We start from the raw sequence: 17,596 nt of genomic DNA on the forward strand, positions 1-17,596 counted from the left end.
TTTTTGCAGTACTCTTCCGCCATTCGTCGAGTTGGAGTTGATTAATGGTATCCATTCTTCGACTCCCTTTGAGGAATACCGAAAAAATGCGAAAAGATGCAGCTATCCAGAGATATTATGCTGGGTAACACACGTGTGAATTTCAAGTCGGATTTCGAGGCCCAAAAGCTGAGTTATACTTTTTTGAGTCCACTCGATAAGTCGTGTCGTGTCAGTGACCATGCATATAAATTACAGCGGCATCGAGGGTCGAAGCCATCACCCTGCCGAAGAAGTTCCTCAAGCAGATCGACAAGATGGCAGGCCAGCCTCTTGCATTACTCGCCTTTATATACATTGCGACTGGTGTATCTGCAGCATTCACTTGGCCATCGTATTCCTTTCCATCTTACGCTACACCAGTACCAAAACCGCCGCCAACCACTTACGCACGTCCTTTCGTGGCAGTGTCCAGCCTTGTCCCCAACCAGACCACGACAACTTGGCTAAGCATAGCAACCCCGACGGATTCGACCGCAAAGTATGGCAATTATGCTTGGTCTGCCTTGTGGACGGGCCTCAATAGCAGTGTCACGCCTCCGCCCTTCACGACCACTCCAGCTGCAACGCCTATCCCAAGCAGCGAATTGATCAAGCCACCCCAGCTGCCTTTCACCATAGGCCATGACCACAACCATACATTCTCCCAGGATTTTATCTTCGGCTTTGGTTCGTCCGCCGTGCAGGGAGAGGGTGCCAGCATGAATGAAGGACGTGGTCCCTCCATAACGGAGAAGCTGTTCAACGGGTCGAGTATTGCATACTTGGGCTACTATCTGTACAAGCAGGACATCGCAAGAATGGCGGCCGCCGGCGTACAAAGCTATACATTTAGCATTTCCTGGACTAGGATCCTTCCGTTCGGCATGCCGGGCTCTCCAGTCAATCAGGAAGGCATCGACCATTACGACGATCTAATCAACACCCTGCTCGAGTATGGCATTTCCCCGATGGTGACCCTGACCCATTATGATACGCCCTTGTACTACTATACCAACACTTCGTTCAAGTGAGTTTATCACCCAGAAACTTGCAGCAATCTACTCCCCCATCCTTGCTTCTCCCGTTCCCTCGAATTCGTCCGATCTATCGTGAAGCTGATGAGAACTGAGTCTCTTCTTTTAGCGGTTGGGATCATCCAGAGTTTGTGGAAGGCTTTGTCAACTACGCGAAAATCGTCCTGTCACACTACGCTGACCGAGTGGGCCACTGGGTGTCAATTAACCAGCCTACAACCGATGCGATCGCCTTCAACAACTGGAAGTCGAGCTACAATGTTGTCATGGCACATGCGCACGTAGTCCACTGGTATCGCGAGGTCTTGAAAGGCACGGGCAAGTGGACCATGAAGCTGAGTCTGCAGAAAGGCTTCACACTACCCCTCGATCCACGCAATGCTTCACACGTCGAGGCTGCAGAGCGAGAACTCGACTTTACCATTGCTCAGTTTGCAAATCCGCTCTTCTTGGGCGAGCAAGTTCCCGAGTCCTTGTTTGCTGCGTTGGGGGATCGTGCGCCCACCTACACTGACGAGGAGCTCGGGTACGTCAATGGCACCTGTGACCTCTTCTCTCTCAACTTTTACTCGGCTGAATACGTGACCCCGCCTCCAGGAGGGTTTGATGCTTGCATCAAGAACTCCTCCTCGCCAATCTCTCCCAAATGCGTGACCGGCCTTACTGCTCGGAATCACTGGGATGTCGGAGTAACCAGCAATGTCGGGCGAATGGTAGGTCTCTACTGTCTTTCACACACACTCCGTGGCCTTCACCCATACACGATAAGGGGGAAATAGTAACTAACTCTATATGTGTTTTCTTGCTTGGTAAACAATAGATGGGGGTGACAGAACTCCGCCCTTTCTTTCGCTATGTGTGGTCCCGCTGGCAATCTCCAGGTGGCATCATCGTCCCCGAATTCGGCTGGGCACCTTTCGAATCCTCGGCAATGTCAAAGGCTCAGCAGCAATCCGACATTATGGGTTCGGTCTGGTATCAGTCCATGTTGAACGAGATGCTCAGGGCCACCAATGAAGATGGCGTTCCGTTCGTCGGTGCTCTCGGATGGTCCTTCCTGGATAACTGGGAGTTCGGATCTTTTCGCCCCCAGTACGGTGTTGTGGGTTGGAACTCGACGACTTTGCAGCGATATTACAGGCGGACAATCTTTGATTTCTTGGACTTTGTGAATCTACGTCGGAAAGTGACCTGAAGAGATTCACTCATACTGATTGTTCTCTTATCTGTTGAGGAGGTATTCCCTTGGTTGAATGGGAAAAATCCACCTACGAGATAATAAGTCAGTACAATGAGTACCGAGGGTATTATCGATCGATATAGAGTTGGATGGGTACTAAAGGGTCTTTGGCCATGGAGTGGGTTTATAGAATTAGTAGGCAGCCAAGATCTGGTCATGATTTTATTACCCCCCTCTACGACCATCGGCATCCGAGGTACATGACCAAGTCATAAAATACGAGTCAGTTGCGCCACGCCCATTCAACCATGGCGAGACGTCTCGTATAAAACACGAACATAAAGCTCGCCAACCTAGAGCTTCAATAAACAAAAGGAGAGACAGAGAGAGTGAGAACCTCGAAAATCGTCCGTCATGTCCGAGAACCGTCGTCGAATGGATTGGCAGCAGCCCCCAAAAAGGGAGCTATTGGGAGGCGATCTACTCGCTCAGTCGTTGAAACAACTGGGCGTCGACGTATGCTTCGGCTTACATGGAGGTCATCTCGACGCCTTTCTCATCGGTTGCTCTCTTGTCGACATCAAGATCATCGACACGAGGCACGAAACCACCGCCGTTCAAGCGGCCGAAAGCTACGCCAAACTCTCTGGTAAAGTTGGGTTTTGTTTCGTGACGGCAAACAGCGGGTAAGATTGACTCTGTCTGCTTTTTCCTTTTTTTTTTGGCTGGTCAGGAAAGTCAGTACTAAGATGATTCATCTTTGTGGTTTCACAGATTTGGCAATGCCCTTCCAGGTCTGGCAACGGCTTACGCTGACCGTTCACCCATTTTCGTCGTCACATCTTCGCCTCCTCTCCGAGACGCCGAGACGAACTGTCTTCAGGGGTTTCACGATCAGGTTGTTTTGGCGAAGCCGGTCAGCAAGTTTGCTCATCGAGTGACGAGTACGTACAATGCCGCGTATTGTTCCCTTCCGCTTTTCGTTCCGCGTTCCTTCTCCCTTTCTGTGTCAGGACCCCTTCTCCATCGATGATATTAGGAAACATAATCTGTATTGTTGTGCATCGAAGATAAAGCCCCTTTTTATTTTCCTGGTTTCTGTTGCTGGAGCAGAGAATGAGAGCTAAGTCGAACCCCCTTTTGGCAACATTTTAGACGTCGAAGAAATACCACGAATCGTCAGTCATGCATACAGAACTGCCATCGGAGGTATTCCAGGACCTGTCGTGGTCGATTTCCCCATCGACATTTTGTTTCATCCGCCCCGGATGAATGCTATTGAGTGTGGCTCTCTTACCTGCAGTCCCGCCGTGGCGCCGTACCCTAATCCGGCCGCACTCGACGAACTCATCGACATCTGGAAATCGGCCCAGCGACCAGTAATCATCGTCGGCACTGGAGCTGCCCGAGCCACGTCCAGAGATTCAAAGTCTAGTCTCCTCCTGGACATGGCTGAGGCGACGGGGACCCCAGTGTACTATTCACAAAAGTACATTCCAGCCCTGCCCTTCGAATCCCCTTACCGAGGAGGCTACGCGGCTCTCCTGGCCCGTCTGCCGTTTCTTCAGAAGAAACAACCGGACTTTGTGCTGCTCCTGGGCGCGAGAACGGGATTTTTATTGGGAGGGAGATCCGGTGCCATAATTTCTAACGACTCGGCCACGAAAGTGGTGCAGGTGGACCTCGATGCCGGAGAAATCGGGAGATCCAGCGCAATCGATCTGGGCATCGTTTCAGATGCGACCAATTTCATCAAGGCCTTGCTGGAAAAAGTCAGCGTCAACAACAAGAATTCGATCCAACCCCAAAATGCATGGATCCAAGACCTTCAATCCCTCAAAACGATGAAGTCCCCTCACGAAGACGACGCCGAGCGTTGCCCCGACGGGCGCCTACATCCTTTCTTGATGGTGAAGGGCATCTACGAGTCGTTGCCGGAAGGGTCAATCGTCATCATCGACGGGGGTGAGATAGGAGTCTGGGCGATGGAACTACTCGAACGGGCTCGCCCAGCCGGTGCCATGGTGGCGACGGGATATCTGGGGTTCCTGGGCAACGGCTGGGGGTACAGTATCGGGGCGGCGCTGGCATGTCCAGATCGCTTGATCGTCAACGTTCAAGGGGATGGCTCGGCCGGGTTCCACATCCAGGAACTCGACACGTTCGCACGTCACGGACTCAACGTTTTGACGGTCGTGGCCAACAATTATTTCTGGGGCATGAGTGTCCACGGTCAGGACTTGATCTACGAGGACGAGGACCCTGCCCGGGTTGCCAGTACCTTGTCTCCGAACTGTCGTTTCGACCTCGTCGCGCAGGGGTTCGGTTGTAAAGGAATCATCGTGCAAGAGAGTGTCGAAGAAGCCCGAGCCGCGATCAAGAAACTCACGTCGTCGACGACAAAAGGACCGGGGTTGCTGAACGCCATCATCTCAAAGACTCCCGTCACCATGGCGACCAGGGGAATGGTCGGGAAGACGAATGATAAAGATTGGATCGTCGTACCATATTACGACAACGTACCAAGGCCATACTATAAAGACGACAGTGCGGCAAGGTAGTCAATCAGCAACTTAGTCTTTTGCTTTTTTTTGGCCGAGGGCTCGTTGTTGAGACGAAGAAATGAAGAATGAGCGATCGGCTGCATTGTATTAAGAACGAAAGAGTATGGTGTCATTGATACTCAAGGCGTTCAAGGCCGAGAAAGGTGGGGGAAAAGGGCAGCTTCTGCAATGATTCAGACCTGATCATTGAGGAGGGTAATGAATTTGGACACAATACTGTCATCGTAGAAAGTGACACTCTACCGTGGGAAAGCTTTAAGATCATTTATTGTCTCGAGCAAGGCCCCGCCAGTCTTGACTTGGGATCCGTCAAGGTCACTCACGATCTTGACATACCCTTTGAATAGCTTGTTCATCAAAGCTAGGCCGTCATGTCCGATTCGAGGTACTACTCTCTGACATGTTGTGTCTGGGTCCGTAAGGCCGACTGGTATGTCGGAAGTTAAAAAACTCCCGTTGCAGATTGGACACGAGGGCGAGACCAGTCACCACAGGAATTGATGGAGGTGGAAGATGGGTGTCCCAAAGTGAAAAAGTGACCGTCGGCGAAGAACCTCTTCACGAACAAGGAGAGGGGTCTTCAAAGAGTGTATTGACGCCGAAAAAGACAAAAACGAAAAGAAAAGCACGTGCTCAAGAGTTCTCCGGGTGAAGTTGCGGTGTTGTCTAAACCCCCCGGAGTTCGGTGAAGTTGTGGTGTTTTCGAGTTCGTTGCCACCACTGCTCCATCCATACTTTGCCTCGTAAAGTGGGTTTCCCTCCGGAGATCTGGGGTTTCTGTTGCAAATCATGCGGACGACACCTCCTCCCCCCTGTTGACAATGATGACAGACACCGCCGCAGCCTATATATGAGACGAAAGTCAGTGAGTATTTTGATATACATTTAACCTCATTCAGATCAGTAGGTTTTCGAATTGACAGTCACGTCTCTAGGAGAACTCGAATCAAGTAACCTGGCCATTATATCACATCAAATCACATCACAGTGCTGAAAAGTCTTGGACCATAATAAAGAACGGAAAACCAAAAGCAAAAACATGGCACCATCAGCTACTCACAACAACAACAACGGCTCAGTCAGACCCACAGCACCAGGGGCAAAGACTGCTACTGCGAAGAACGGTAAACCCATCGTCCGCCAGACACCCAGGATCCTCGCGCACGTCGTCTTTCGAACCACGCCGGCCAACTACAAACCCATGATCCAGTTCTACTGCAACCTGCTCAACGCGCACGTCGTGCACGAGGACCCCGTGCTGGCCTTTTTGGCGTACGACGACGAACACCACCGCATCGCCATCATCTGCTCGCCCGACGCGGTCCCCAAACCAAAGGACGTCACGCACGCCGGCCTGGACCACATCGCCTTCACGTACCCGACGCTCACCGCACTCTCTCACCAGTACGTGTACCTGAAGAACTGCGACACCCCGATCCTGCCGCTGTGGTGCGTCAACCACGGCCCCACGACGAGCATGTACTACCGCGACCTCGACGGGAACAAGATCGAGCTGCAGGTGGACAATTTCGACGACCCGGACGAGGCGAACGATTTCATGGCCGGGGAAAAGTACGACGCGAACCCGATGGGCACGGATTTCGACCCGGATGGGTGGAGCGAGTACATACTCGGCAAGGCGACCGCGGATGGCCAGGAAGGGTTGTCGGCCAAGGAGATTAGAGATTTGAAAATGAGAAAGGAGATCGGGGAAAGGAAGGAATTGCCCGCCGGATTTTGAAAAGAGAGAGAGGGGGAGGGATCTCTCGAATTTCTCTGGAATTAGCAGTATGAAGTATGGTATCTGAAGCGTGGATGGACGGTTTCTGTTTGCACTTGTATGTATGTAATTGAGTGGAAAAATGCATTGCCATCGACTGGTTATAAGCAATTTTAGGTCCAGGCCTTTCGGCTAGTTACTTTGACCACGGAAAATCAATCGTGGTTAGTAGCTGATTACGTCGACCGCTGGAACATCAACGACAAATATTCTGCAACAGTACAGCGACAGTGGGTAGTTGACATATGGTAACCGCACATTTGGTTCCACAGGGTATCCCGCAGACAGTCCCTCTTTTGTTGATGACTGGTTTTGCGAGTAAATATTTGACATTCGCCTCACCAAACAGGAAGAATTGATTGGTTGACCGAGATACGGCAAGTCCTAAATCATCTTTCTGTCCTCCGTATGTGAGTGGCCTCTTTACCAACACGAGAGCAAATTGTCGAGATCCTAGCTAGCACTTCGGGTGTTAGTAACTGGGGGTTACCCCGATGGGCGTCCCAGGACCTGGACCGCCCACCCTTCCACCCTCCACAGACGGCGACAGCGATGCAACAAAGGTGGTGAAGCCGGGTGGGCTTCCAGACTCGGTGCCGGACCAATTGATGCGCGTTCCCAAGCATAAAATGGGGTATTCCGGCTCGTGAACTGACCTTGAACCACCGGGTTTATCCCACATCCCCCAGACCCCAGGCGATCTGTAACCGTCGTTCCCCATTGGATTGTGCGGAATCGAATGTGCCCGGGGCCTCTGTATTGTCTTTGAACTGTGGGAACTTTTTCTCAGGTGATGGATTCCATGTCCCTTCGGATGGTGGATTCGGGATGGGACGCGCACATACTATAAGACTCTGAGGGCCCCATGTCTTGCCCGAGCTTCAGTCTTTCCACCTGAAACTTTTTTGGATAGAAATCAAAAGAAGGGAAAGGCCCAAGACATTCCAACACACCCCAATCTAGATTCAAAAACCTCATCATGGGTGAAGCAGCACCACAACACTGGATGGATCCACGATGCATTGATGATTACCGACCTCTTCGTGTGATCGTGGTTGGAGCTGGTATCTCCGGCATCCTGGCATCGATCCGATTGCCTCAGAGAATCTCGAACCTGTCGCTCCAAGTATATGAGAAGAACTCTGATGTCGGCGGCACTTGGTTTGAAAATCGATACCCGGGATGTGCTTGTATGTGAACCGAACCGAAGCACCCACACCACTCTTCGAGAAGCCTACGCATGCTGACATGATTTTCCTTTGGCTAGGTGACATTCCCGCACATACGTACCAGGCGACATTCGAGCCTAATCACGAATGGTCGCAGTTTTATGCCACGTCGCAAGAAATCCATCGGTATTGGAAGAAAGTCGTCGCCAAGTATGACTGTATGCGACACATCAAGCTCAACCATCAGATTGTCAAGGCCCAATGGGATGAATCGCAAGGAAAGTGGCAAGTACAGGTAAGTTCTTGACTTGTTGTTTTTCGTGTCCCAGTGACCGTGTGATCGCTGACACTGCAGCCTCCAGGTCAAGAACACTCAAGACGGTAGCATCATAGATGACTCTTGTGATGTGCTGTTGTCGGCCACCGGTGCGTTGAACGACTGGAAGTGGCCTCAGATCCCAGGTCTTCAAGACTTCAAAGGGAGTTTGTTGCACAGTGCAAGTTGGGATGAATCTTTCGACTGGACGGTGAGTTCGCTGTCTAAGAGTGTGTCTATCTTCTGGATGCTGATGTTGGCGGATGCAGAACAAACGGCTGGCAGTCATCGGCAATGGTTCCAGTGGCATCCAGATCGTGCCAGCGGTGCTGGCCAAGTCCAACCATGTGGACCATTATATTCGAGGCCGAACGTGGCTATCGCCGACCTTTGCACGAGAGAAGGTCGATTTGATGGGGAAAGGCCTTGACAATTGTAAGTTTAGACCGCCGTGAATGCCACTTGGCTCTTCACATACTGATGTTGGTGGTGATCAGTCTCTTTCTCGGAAGAAGATATCAAACGATTCCAGACCGATCCTGATTTCTACGAAAAGTTCCGAAAGGATATCGAACTCGAACTCCAGACTGTGCATGCCGTGACGATGAAAGGAACTCCCGAGCAACTTGGGGCTGTTGAGGTGTTTACCGAAAATATGAAACGGCGTCTGGAAGGCAAGCCTTCCCTGGTGGACACTCTGATGCCTTCGTTCCCTCCGGTGTGTCGACGATTGACGCCAGGGCCTGGCTACCTCGAGGCCTTGACTGATCCCAAGGTTGATGTGATCACGACGGGGATTGAAAAGGTCGATGCGACTGGAATTATCACGACTGATGGCCAGCATCATCCTGTGGACGCCATCATTTGCGCGACGGGCTTCGATACCACATTCAGCCCTCGATTCCCCATTATCGGTCAACGAGGTGTCACTATGGCTGAGAAGTGGAAGGACATTCCTTCAACATACCTGTCGTTGGCCACGGATGGATTCCCTAACTACTTTATCTCACTGGGGCCGAATTCAGCACTGGGAACGGGGAATCTCCTGCTTCTGATCGAGAAGGTCATTGACTATGTCACTTTTTGTCTGGCCAAGATGCAGAGAGACAACATCCGAAGCATGGCGCCCCGGCCAGATGCTGTCGAGACCTTTGTCAAGTACTGCGATGAATATTTTTCGACCACGGTCTTCTCCATGGACTGCCGGAGTTGGTATAAGGGCGGTACCTCAGATGGCCGAGTCAGTGCGCTCTGGCCGGGATCTTCACTGCATTCCATGAGGGCGCTCGCGCATCCTCGGTGGGAGGACTTTGTTTACGAGTATGAGAGCGAGAACCCGGCTACGTGGATTGGAAACGGTTGGACGGTCAACGAGAGGGACAAGAAGGTCAATGTGAATTACCTGAACAGGGATCAGATCGACTTTCCTGCAGTTCCATCTTGAGATGTGATTGTGGTCTATGTATTGATGGGTTTGGTGTCATTGCAGGGCGTTCCCCGGAAGGTGCATACAGGTATTTGTTCAACTCGAAAGGAGTATACGGGTACGAAGACTCGATAGAAGACAGAAGAAGCATTCAAGAGCTACATGATATGAGGCGAGATGCACCTAGATATCAATGAATCAGTATTCCGAACAGGGCCGATGATAGCGTTATCACCAAGTCCCTGGCATCACAATTCCTCGCTTAATAACCATGAGAACCCTTTTGGAAGCCCTACTGAAATCGATTAATGAGCCCGGCCCTCCCGGCACCAACTACAGAGTCTATGCAGGACCCCCGAACAGCCCGCCAGACTGGTAATCGAACGTTCTTGGAGAACCCCCAACTCGTAACTCCGTACAACGCAAGGCCTTCTTTAGGGGCCGAATAAGGTATCGTTAGGGCTGCTAAGGCCCAGGATGTGACCCCGCACCTGGAGAACTACCGCCCACGGGCTCCCACGGGCGCCCACGAGGCCAATGGAAGAAGATGACAGGTGACCAGCACTAGACCCTTTCTAAGCCCCTGCTAAGCCACTTTCATGCCTAGTCATCCCCAAATCTCTGCGGAGACGACTGGGCGATTGGGCCATTTGGGCGACGCTTACACAGTTTGACCTCGAATTACCAACTAAAGGACCAAACCTTTCTCGCCTTTTTTCTCCTCATCCTATTCCACTAATTGATTTCCACGATTGCGACGACGATAACGAGAACGACGACAACGACAACAAACGACCACGCTCTCGCCGGCGCCATGGATCAATTCAACGATCTCATCCGCACCCAGGAACTCCTTTCAGCGGCCTGTGAGAAGCGATCCGACAGTCCTCCATTGCCCGCAGTCACTTCCGAGAAGAAACATCTTTGCACCATTTGCGGGCAGGGATTTTATCGCGCCGAACACTTGAGACGCCATCAAACACGACGTGAGCCTGCCGAGGATATTACCATTGCGCTTTGAAACTCATCACTAATCGCGTCGCGTTCCAGATACCGGCGCAAGACCCTTTTCATGCACTTTTTGCGGTCGAGATTTTTCACGCAAGTACGAAGTTCTCCGCGGCATCATTTCTTCCCCAGAAAAGACGCGCTGACTGATCGTGCAGAGACCGCCTCCAGACTCATTACCACATTTGCCAGTGGCGGGGAGACCGCGAGCCTCCCAGTTCAGTTCCCAAGGGTCGACGACCACATGCTTGTGTAACGGTGAGATTTGATTTGCCCTTCTTCCCACCCCTGTGGTACTGACACCAAGCCCCCAGTGTGTGAATTCCAAGATACGATGCGATGGAGGTAATCCTTGCGCTCAGTGTAAGAGGAAACAAGTCACGTGTCGTCAGAAGGGTTCGACCAAGGAAAACTCTTCGTCAACGGGTACGTGAATTCGCTTTACTTGTAGACTACGCGCGCGAAAAATGCCCGCCGTGCAGAGCGTGTTTGACTGAGTGAGTGGCTTTTCACACAGGCACGAAGAAAGCAAGCGCTTCTACCCCCGCGTCCGTCGCTGTCGCTGCCGCGGCTGCTGATGATCGGGTGTCTATCAAAGCGTTGCTGAATGGCGGAACCGACACATTCACAAGAACATACAATCTCCCGCCATGTGACGACCGAATGCAGAGCATGCAATTCCACCAGGAACAGGTCGAGTCAGGAGAGACAAGCGAGATCAATGACGTTAAAGTGGGCGACCCGAGTCCGAACTCGATCGACTATTCCGGCTTGTTTGAATCCTTCATGGACACGAACGAACAATACTTGGACTTCTGGAATGGGCCGTTTGGCCTCGTGCCCTCGCCAAATTATGCCGACATGCAGCTGGATTTCTACGACCCCTCCATCGGCCCCGGAGACATGCGCTTTGGGCCAACTCCGTCGGACTCTGCGTCTAACCCACCAGACCACGCTCAATATATCTCAGCGGTCAACATGGCCATCTACAACAAGCTTTGGTGTCTGGCACTCGACGACAAGGCTCGACAGGAACTGACGGCGTGTCTTAATTTCCTCTTGACTCCCGAAAGGATCCCGAAATTCATCTCCATGTACTTCCGCAACTGGCACCTCAATTGTCCAATGCTGCACAAACCTTCCTTTGACCCTGCCAAAGCGCAGACGTCGCTAGTCATCAGTATCATCTTTGTGGGAGCGATGTATTCCAAGGATCAATCCGAGAGAATGGCGGCGAAGAAACTGGTCGACGTTGCAGAACTGGTCGTCTTTGACTCGGAGATTTTCTCTTTCGAATCCGAGATTATCAAATTCATACAGGAGTCTTCCTCAACGCCAGCACCGTCAGAAACAACCGAACCTGCGGCGGACCCGGAATGGAATCGCTTTCAAGAGGTCCAGGCAGGATTTCTGATGGTCATTGCACAGTACTGGTCTGGTGCACGAGTACCGAAACGTAGGGCCCTGGAGACTCGATTGGGAGAAGTCATCAAGGTAGTTATTATACCCTGCTGGTTTGCTCGCTTATCTAGGCTGCTGACCAAAGCCGCTAGGTCCTACGGAAATACAATTACCATCACGCGCGTCATCAGCCGTCAGATCGGATATCGGAGAATGCCTGGCTACAGAAGGAGTCTCGAATCCGGTACGGCCTAACCCCCTCCCTTCCTTTCCAAAAAACGCACGCCAAAGTATGCAGGGTCCGCTGACTGAACCACTTTCTAGCACGGTCGCCAGCATTGCCCTGCTCGACTGTGCGGGCCGGATTTACACTAATTTTCCCTGTCGCATGTCTCCTGTCGAGTTCGATACCGATTTACCGTGCAAGGAAGCCATCTTCAGCTCGCGACATCCGTTCATGCAAAGCGATTCCATATTTGCTCCTCGACAGACCATAGCTGAAGCCTTTTCGTCACTCTTCGAGGGCAAGGCGAAGACTTCATCCGCGGGCCTGTCGTCTTCCATGGCTCTTGTCAACTCCAATTTTGCCGAGAATCCCAGCCAACCTCTGGAAACTGATGCCAATGGAGAATACACTCCGTTTGATCTATTCATCTTGATTCATTGTACGTTATTTTGTTGATCTACGCACGACCAATGTGACCAGCTAATTTGTTTACCAGTACTGTACACGCATATCCATTCTTGTATCGTCACCCTGTCACACGATCTACCTTCCAAGACCACGAATCGCTCAGTCAGTGCATCAAAATGGGGAGCAGTGTTTGAGAATCTCAAGACAGCATTGGAACGATGGCGACAGCTGTGGCAGGCTGTTCGATCGCATGCCACGGACGAGACTCTCAAGTCTGCTGGCATGTACAGAAATTCATTTCATTTTTGGATGATTTGTCAATTAATTTTGAGCAAAGAGGAGGCAGTCGATGTTATCACACGTATGGAAGTTAACTGCGACGATGCCCTGAGGAAACTCAAGGTGTTGTTTCAGAACGAGAATGATTGACGAGGCGGAGCGAAACGCACTCGAGACACAAGGCTTGTTATTTTTTACCCCGGTGTTTTGCCTCTCGACCTGGGGCACAATGAAGCGGAGAATGAATTTCTGGCCCAGGGGTTGGCTCCCAAGGCAACACCATTGACCTGGCGGTGGAGGGCGATGCGGGTCAAGGATGTCGGAAATACCCCCCTGTGAAGTTCGCAAAATTTGGCCTGGTTCCAGTCCTTGCAAGTGATTGGTGACGGCACAACAATGAACCTCGGCTGACTCTCTTCGAGTTATGCAGCTTGTTCGATGGTCATGCATTGGGCCAGGGCTGATGGTTTGACGGGCTGTGCTATCCGTACAGTACATGACACGGCTAATGGTGGAAGGGGAATCACACAAGTGACAAATTGGCTTGGTTCTCACCAACGGAACAAAGATGGCCCTCACCCACGAATTACTACTAGTATTACATGAGGACGAGAAGGTCGACAAGCCAACCAAGCATGAACGTGTCATCATCATTCATGAACTCTTCTCCGCAGATTCGTCAGATTGCCATATGCAAGGCTCTTGTACCAATATGAGGTACTGCCACCGACCTCGTTTGAAGACTTTTGACATTGTACAACCTAAAAGCACCTGCGCTCAACAATGACTACTATCACAATCGACTGCTCAATAACTTGGGACTGACGAAGAAACACGGGGATAAAGCATGAGAAATCACTGACGCCCAGACCTTGAGTGTGCGATGTGGCGATATCACGTGGGTGGCTGAGAAATGTGGCGGTCTCACGTGTTTGGCCGGGGTCTTGCATGTGATGTCACGTTTCCCTCTCGTGACCTCATTCTGATCTTTTACTCGTCGTTTGCCCAGGCAACACCATTAATTCGATAATTCATTACGAGTACAAAGGGCCCAGCTAAAGAAATTCTCGAACTTTGACAATCTCACTTCTTCCCCTCCTTGCCTGAGATTCTTTCTTTCTCGTCCCTCAGAATCTACCCTAATTTCGCCATCATGTCGACCACGTTCATCGAATATTCCGATGAGAAGTCGCCCCAGGTTGATGTTCTCCCTGTTCCAGTCATTGCTACCCAGGAGAAGAAACGACCCAGCTTTTTTCATCGCCTTCTCAAGGTAGCCATTGTCCTCTTTGGCTCTCTGTTCATCCTTGACCTACTCAACCATGGTCCAGCCTTTGGTAGGTTCAAACATGGCTGTCACGGCTTCATCGACTCTGTGAGTATGGGCGACGATGGTCATCAGCACCCCATTCCACCAATCGACAACTGGAAACCATTCGAAGGAACCACCCACTTCGAGTTCGACCCTAAAGCCGCCTCTGGCCTCACTGTCCGTGGCTCCAAGGCGTTCGGCAAGGTCGTTTTCGAAACATCCAAACTGTCCGAGAAAGTGCGAATTGATCTCGACATCAAGACCAACAAGCGAGACAAGCACGGCGAGATCAGCGTCGAGGAAGACAATGGTCGTCTGACCATCCACACCCCGGATACCGGCAAACTCATGACCTATGCATCGGCCAAGATCCAGATTCCCTCCAACATCATCGGCACTTTTGGCATGCCGCATTTCGACGTCGACCTTCCCCGCCACATGGTCGACTACAGTGAACTACCGGAGTCTTTGGAGATTGGAGATTTCGCAATCAGGGTCGCAAAGGGTTTCGTCAAGACCGGTCGAGTTCACACCAACAGAACCGCCATCGCGATCGCCAACGGCGCTCTCCGAGGTTCACTGACTCACGGTCGTGAACATACCGAGGTCGACGTGGCCAGGGGCAACGCCACGATCGACATCCCAGCCATCAGCTCGGGCAACGAAGGGTCGACGCACATCCATCTCGGAAACGGACACTTGAACGGCACCCTGTCCGTCTACAATTCCACCGCGATCGACGTGGCGAGGGGTTCGATCTGGATCAACGTCGACTTCAAAGACGCCGAACCGCGCGCTCAATTCTCGACCCGCATCGCCTCGGGCCCCTCACGCGTGTATGTGAATTCCATCGCCGCGGAACGTCTGTTCCGTTCGGACCACAACACCATCGCGGGTGACCAGTTGATTACGTATCCTGCCAACTTCCAGGGCACCATCGACGCTCGCGGCATCGCTGGTGACATCAAGATGACCGGTGACGAGCTCGATGTGGAAAAGGTCATTGGAGGAGTCGTGGGCAAGAAGGGTGACCCCAACAGAAATTACATGAGTGTCAAGACTGTCAAGGGGGCTTTGGACATTCTTGTCGGTGACGAGTGATTGATAATTCTTCAGACGGCCAGGGGCTAGGCTTTGTCCTACCAGTAGTAACCCAGTGCTAGTCAAAAAGTGACCACCCCAGAAAAGGAGAACTTTGTATGGATTATTACCATTCGTAATGATGAGTATTGCTGTATAATACCACAAATAAAGTTTCTACATAATCTGTACCAGTCTTTCTCTTTAATATTGGAATGGGAGCTCCCCGGTTCTGGGTGATGACGGAACTCGCCTAACAAAAGGAGTATTGGTTAGACTCGTTTATTCTTCATTCATGATGTATATCATATTGGTTTACTCAGTCGTGCCATTTTGTAACTCAGTTCTTTCGAGGATGCCTCGAAACCTCGAGACTAAAAGCTAGCCTTACCTCTCTACCTTTGTTTCAATCACCTTTACCTTGTTCATGCTATGTAATACTTACCGTTTTTTGGGTGTGTCATGTCAAGTCATGACCTCCTCGGTCTTCAACCTACAAAAACAAGACGACCGAATCTCCACGTCGGCCAGGGCGACGTGGTACATCAACTGCGGTCTGAGGATCCTCGCCTCCGCCAGCCGGCCCAACTTGACGAGACACTCGTAGTACCCGTGGAGGGACCAGACGTTGTTGGGGTGCCGCTGCGGGCGAGGGAGGGTGTCGTCGTCGTCGTCGAACCCCAGGTCGGTGGCGTAGACCTTGGCGGCCATTTCGACGTGACCCTGTTCGAGAAGCAAGGCGCCGTAGGCGTGGCGAGGGGGCTGCATCCAACCCCAAGGTTCGTCGTAGGGGAGGGAGTCGTCCAGCCTGACGGCCTCCCGGAGCCACGAGTAGGCCTCGTCGAAATGACCTTGGCGGTACGCTATCTCCCCTTCGAGCATGGCGGACGCGACGGCCAGGATGTCGGTGGCGGTGTTGTTGAACAAGGTGCGGGTGGGTTTGACCCGGGTCAAGGCCGACCGGAACAGGTCCCGTTGGGCGACGGCCTCGGAGGGGCGCGACGACGAGGCGTACGCGACGCCCTTGCCGTAGTGGGTGAGGGCGGTCGTCACGCAGTAGAGGTCCTCGTCGGCGGGGAGGGGGAGGGCGAGGAGGTCGTCCCACATCCCGAACCGGACCAGGACGTGCACGCGCATGCCGACGAACGACTCGAGCCAGTCGGCCATGGGCGGGGAGGCGACCCGCAACAGGGCCCCGGGGAGGTTGTCCTCGACGACCCGCGCCGTGGCGAGGGCGGTGCGTTTCTGCGCCGAGAACAAGGACGCGTACAGGCGGAAGTGGGCGTCGTGGGTCACGTAGAGCGTGTAAAAGTGCAGGGGGCCGGAGCGCGCGAGGTACTTCCTGTCCGCGGCCATGGCGGCGCCGTTCCCCGCGATGGCCGCGCGGTAGTCGCCGCACAGGATGTCGAGGTGCGTGGGCATGTGGCGGAGGTGACCCGAGTCCGGGACCAGGTCGCGGAGGGCGTCGGCGTGGGGCATGGCGCGTTCGGGCGTGGGCGACATCTCCATCAGGTGGATGTACAGATGGAGGAGGCCCGGGTGGGTGGAACCCCCCGGCAAGGTGAGGGCGTGGTCGAGGATCCGTTTGATCTCCAGGGTCTTCGCGTCGGGGGCAGGACGACCGGTGCGAAGGTCCCAGAGTGCCCAGGGCGTGAGGTTCATGAGGGCGTCGGCGCAGAGCGTGGCGACTTCGAGGTCGTCGGGGAATTGGGCGTGGACGGCGCTCATGGCGTCCGCGTACGGGAGGTTCCAGATCGAGCAGTCCGAGGCCGGCTTGTCCTGCGGGTACCGAAACTCGAGGGCGTTGATCAGTGCCTGTTCGACGGCGGTGGTACGCCGAGACTTCGAGATGGCCGATTCAATGGCCGCGTGGGTCCGTGAGACGGTCGACTCGAGCTCGACGCCGTCAAAGAACGACCATGGTTTGTTGTAGTTGGGCCCCAGAGCGTAAGCGAGACCCCAGTACGCCATTGCACAGTCCGGGTCGAGTGAGATGGCCTTTTGAAAACATTCTGCCGATTCCTCGTGGTGAAAGCCGTAGCTCCAGATGAGGCCCCGGTCGAACCATTTTTGAGCTTCTGGATTGCTTGTCGTTATGGGTCGGTGATATGTGCCCAGGTCGTAATAGTCATCAGGAGTAGTGCCACTCATGATGGGGTGGTCTTCAGCGCAGTGACTCCGTATCGTCTGTGTAGTGGACTATAAGATCATGCCAGGACGTGTGACTGTGGGCGGAGATGTTGAATGGCATACATCTGACAGACAATGAAAAGAATGGACGTCTGGCGAATTCCAAGGTCAATCAAGGTCGAGCTATCAGATGAAAGTGGTCCGATCTTAGGACTGCGAATACGAGTACGGATACGAGGAGTAGACGCACGGTATCGTGTAA

At 52.6% G+C, this 17,596-nt stretch overlaps 4 protein-coding genes across 4 annotated transcripts; 3 read left to right on the top strand and 1 right to left on the bottom strand.

Annotated features, from left to right (window-relative positions):
* Window positions 1–7,558: 7,558 nt before the first annotated feature.
* Window positions 7,559–9,508, top strand: PV06_05556 (uncharacterized protein; the record flags this gene model as incomplete). Its single annotated transcript, XM_016406574.1, has 5 exons — window positions 7,559–7,769; window positions 7,847–8,043; window positions 8,111–8,275; window positions 8,334–8,499; window positions 8,562–9,508. 5 exons carry the CDS (start codon window positions 7,559–7,561, stop codon window positions 9,506–9,508), a joined length of 1,686 nt encoding a protein of 561 aa, XP_016262178.1.
* A 796-nt stretch (window positions 9,509–10,304) lies between these two features.
* Window positions 10,305–12,962, top strand: PV06_05557 (uncharacterized protein; the record flags this gene model as incomplete). The annotated part of the gene is made up of 8 exons (XM_016406575.1): window positions 10,305–10,476; window positions 10,541–10,595; window positions 10,657–10,756; window positions 10,813–10,924; window positions 11,016–11,992; window positions 12,052–12,143; window positions 12,224–12,564; window positions 12,622–12,962. The coding sequence occupies 8 exons, from the start codon at window positions 10,305–10,307 to the stop codon at window positions 12,960–12,962; spliced, it is 2,190 nt and encodes a 729-aa protein (XP_016262179.1).
* An 886-nt stretch (window positions 12,963–13,848) lies between these two features.
* PV06_05558 (uncharacterized protein) lies at window positions 13,849–15,635 on the top strand. The gene has a single exon (XM_016406576.1). It carries the CDS (start codon window positions 13,966–13,968, stop codon window positions 15,223–15,225), a length of 1,260 nt encoding a protein of 419 aa, XP_016262180.1. The 5' UTR covers window positions 13,849–13,965; the 3' UTR covers window positions 15,226–15,635.
* On the bottom strand, window positions 15,348–17,512 carry PV06_05559 (uncharacterized protein). The gene has a single exon (XM_016406577.1). The coding sequence runs from the start codon at window positions 17,353–17,355 to the stop codon at window positions 15,670–15,672; it is 1,686 nt and encodes a 561-aa protein (XP_016262181.1). The 5' UTR covers window positions 17,356–17,512; the 3' UTR covers window positions 15,348–15,669.
* Between the last annotated feature and the right edge of the window lie 84 nt (window positions 17,513–17,596).

The sequence above is a fragment of the Exophiala oligosperma genome, assembly GCF_000835515.1.
Source record: "Exophiala oligosperma strain CBS 72588 unplaced genomic scaffold supercont1.5, whole genome shotgun sequence".
Classification (NCBI taxonomy): Eukaryota; Fungi; Ascomycota; class Eurotiomycetes; order Chaetothyriales; family Herpotrichiellaceae; genus Exophiala; species Exophiala oligosperma.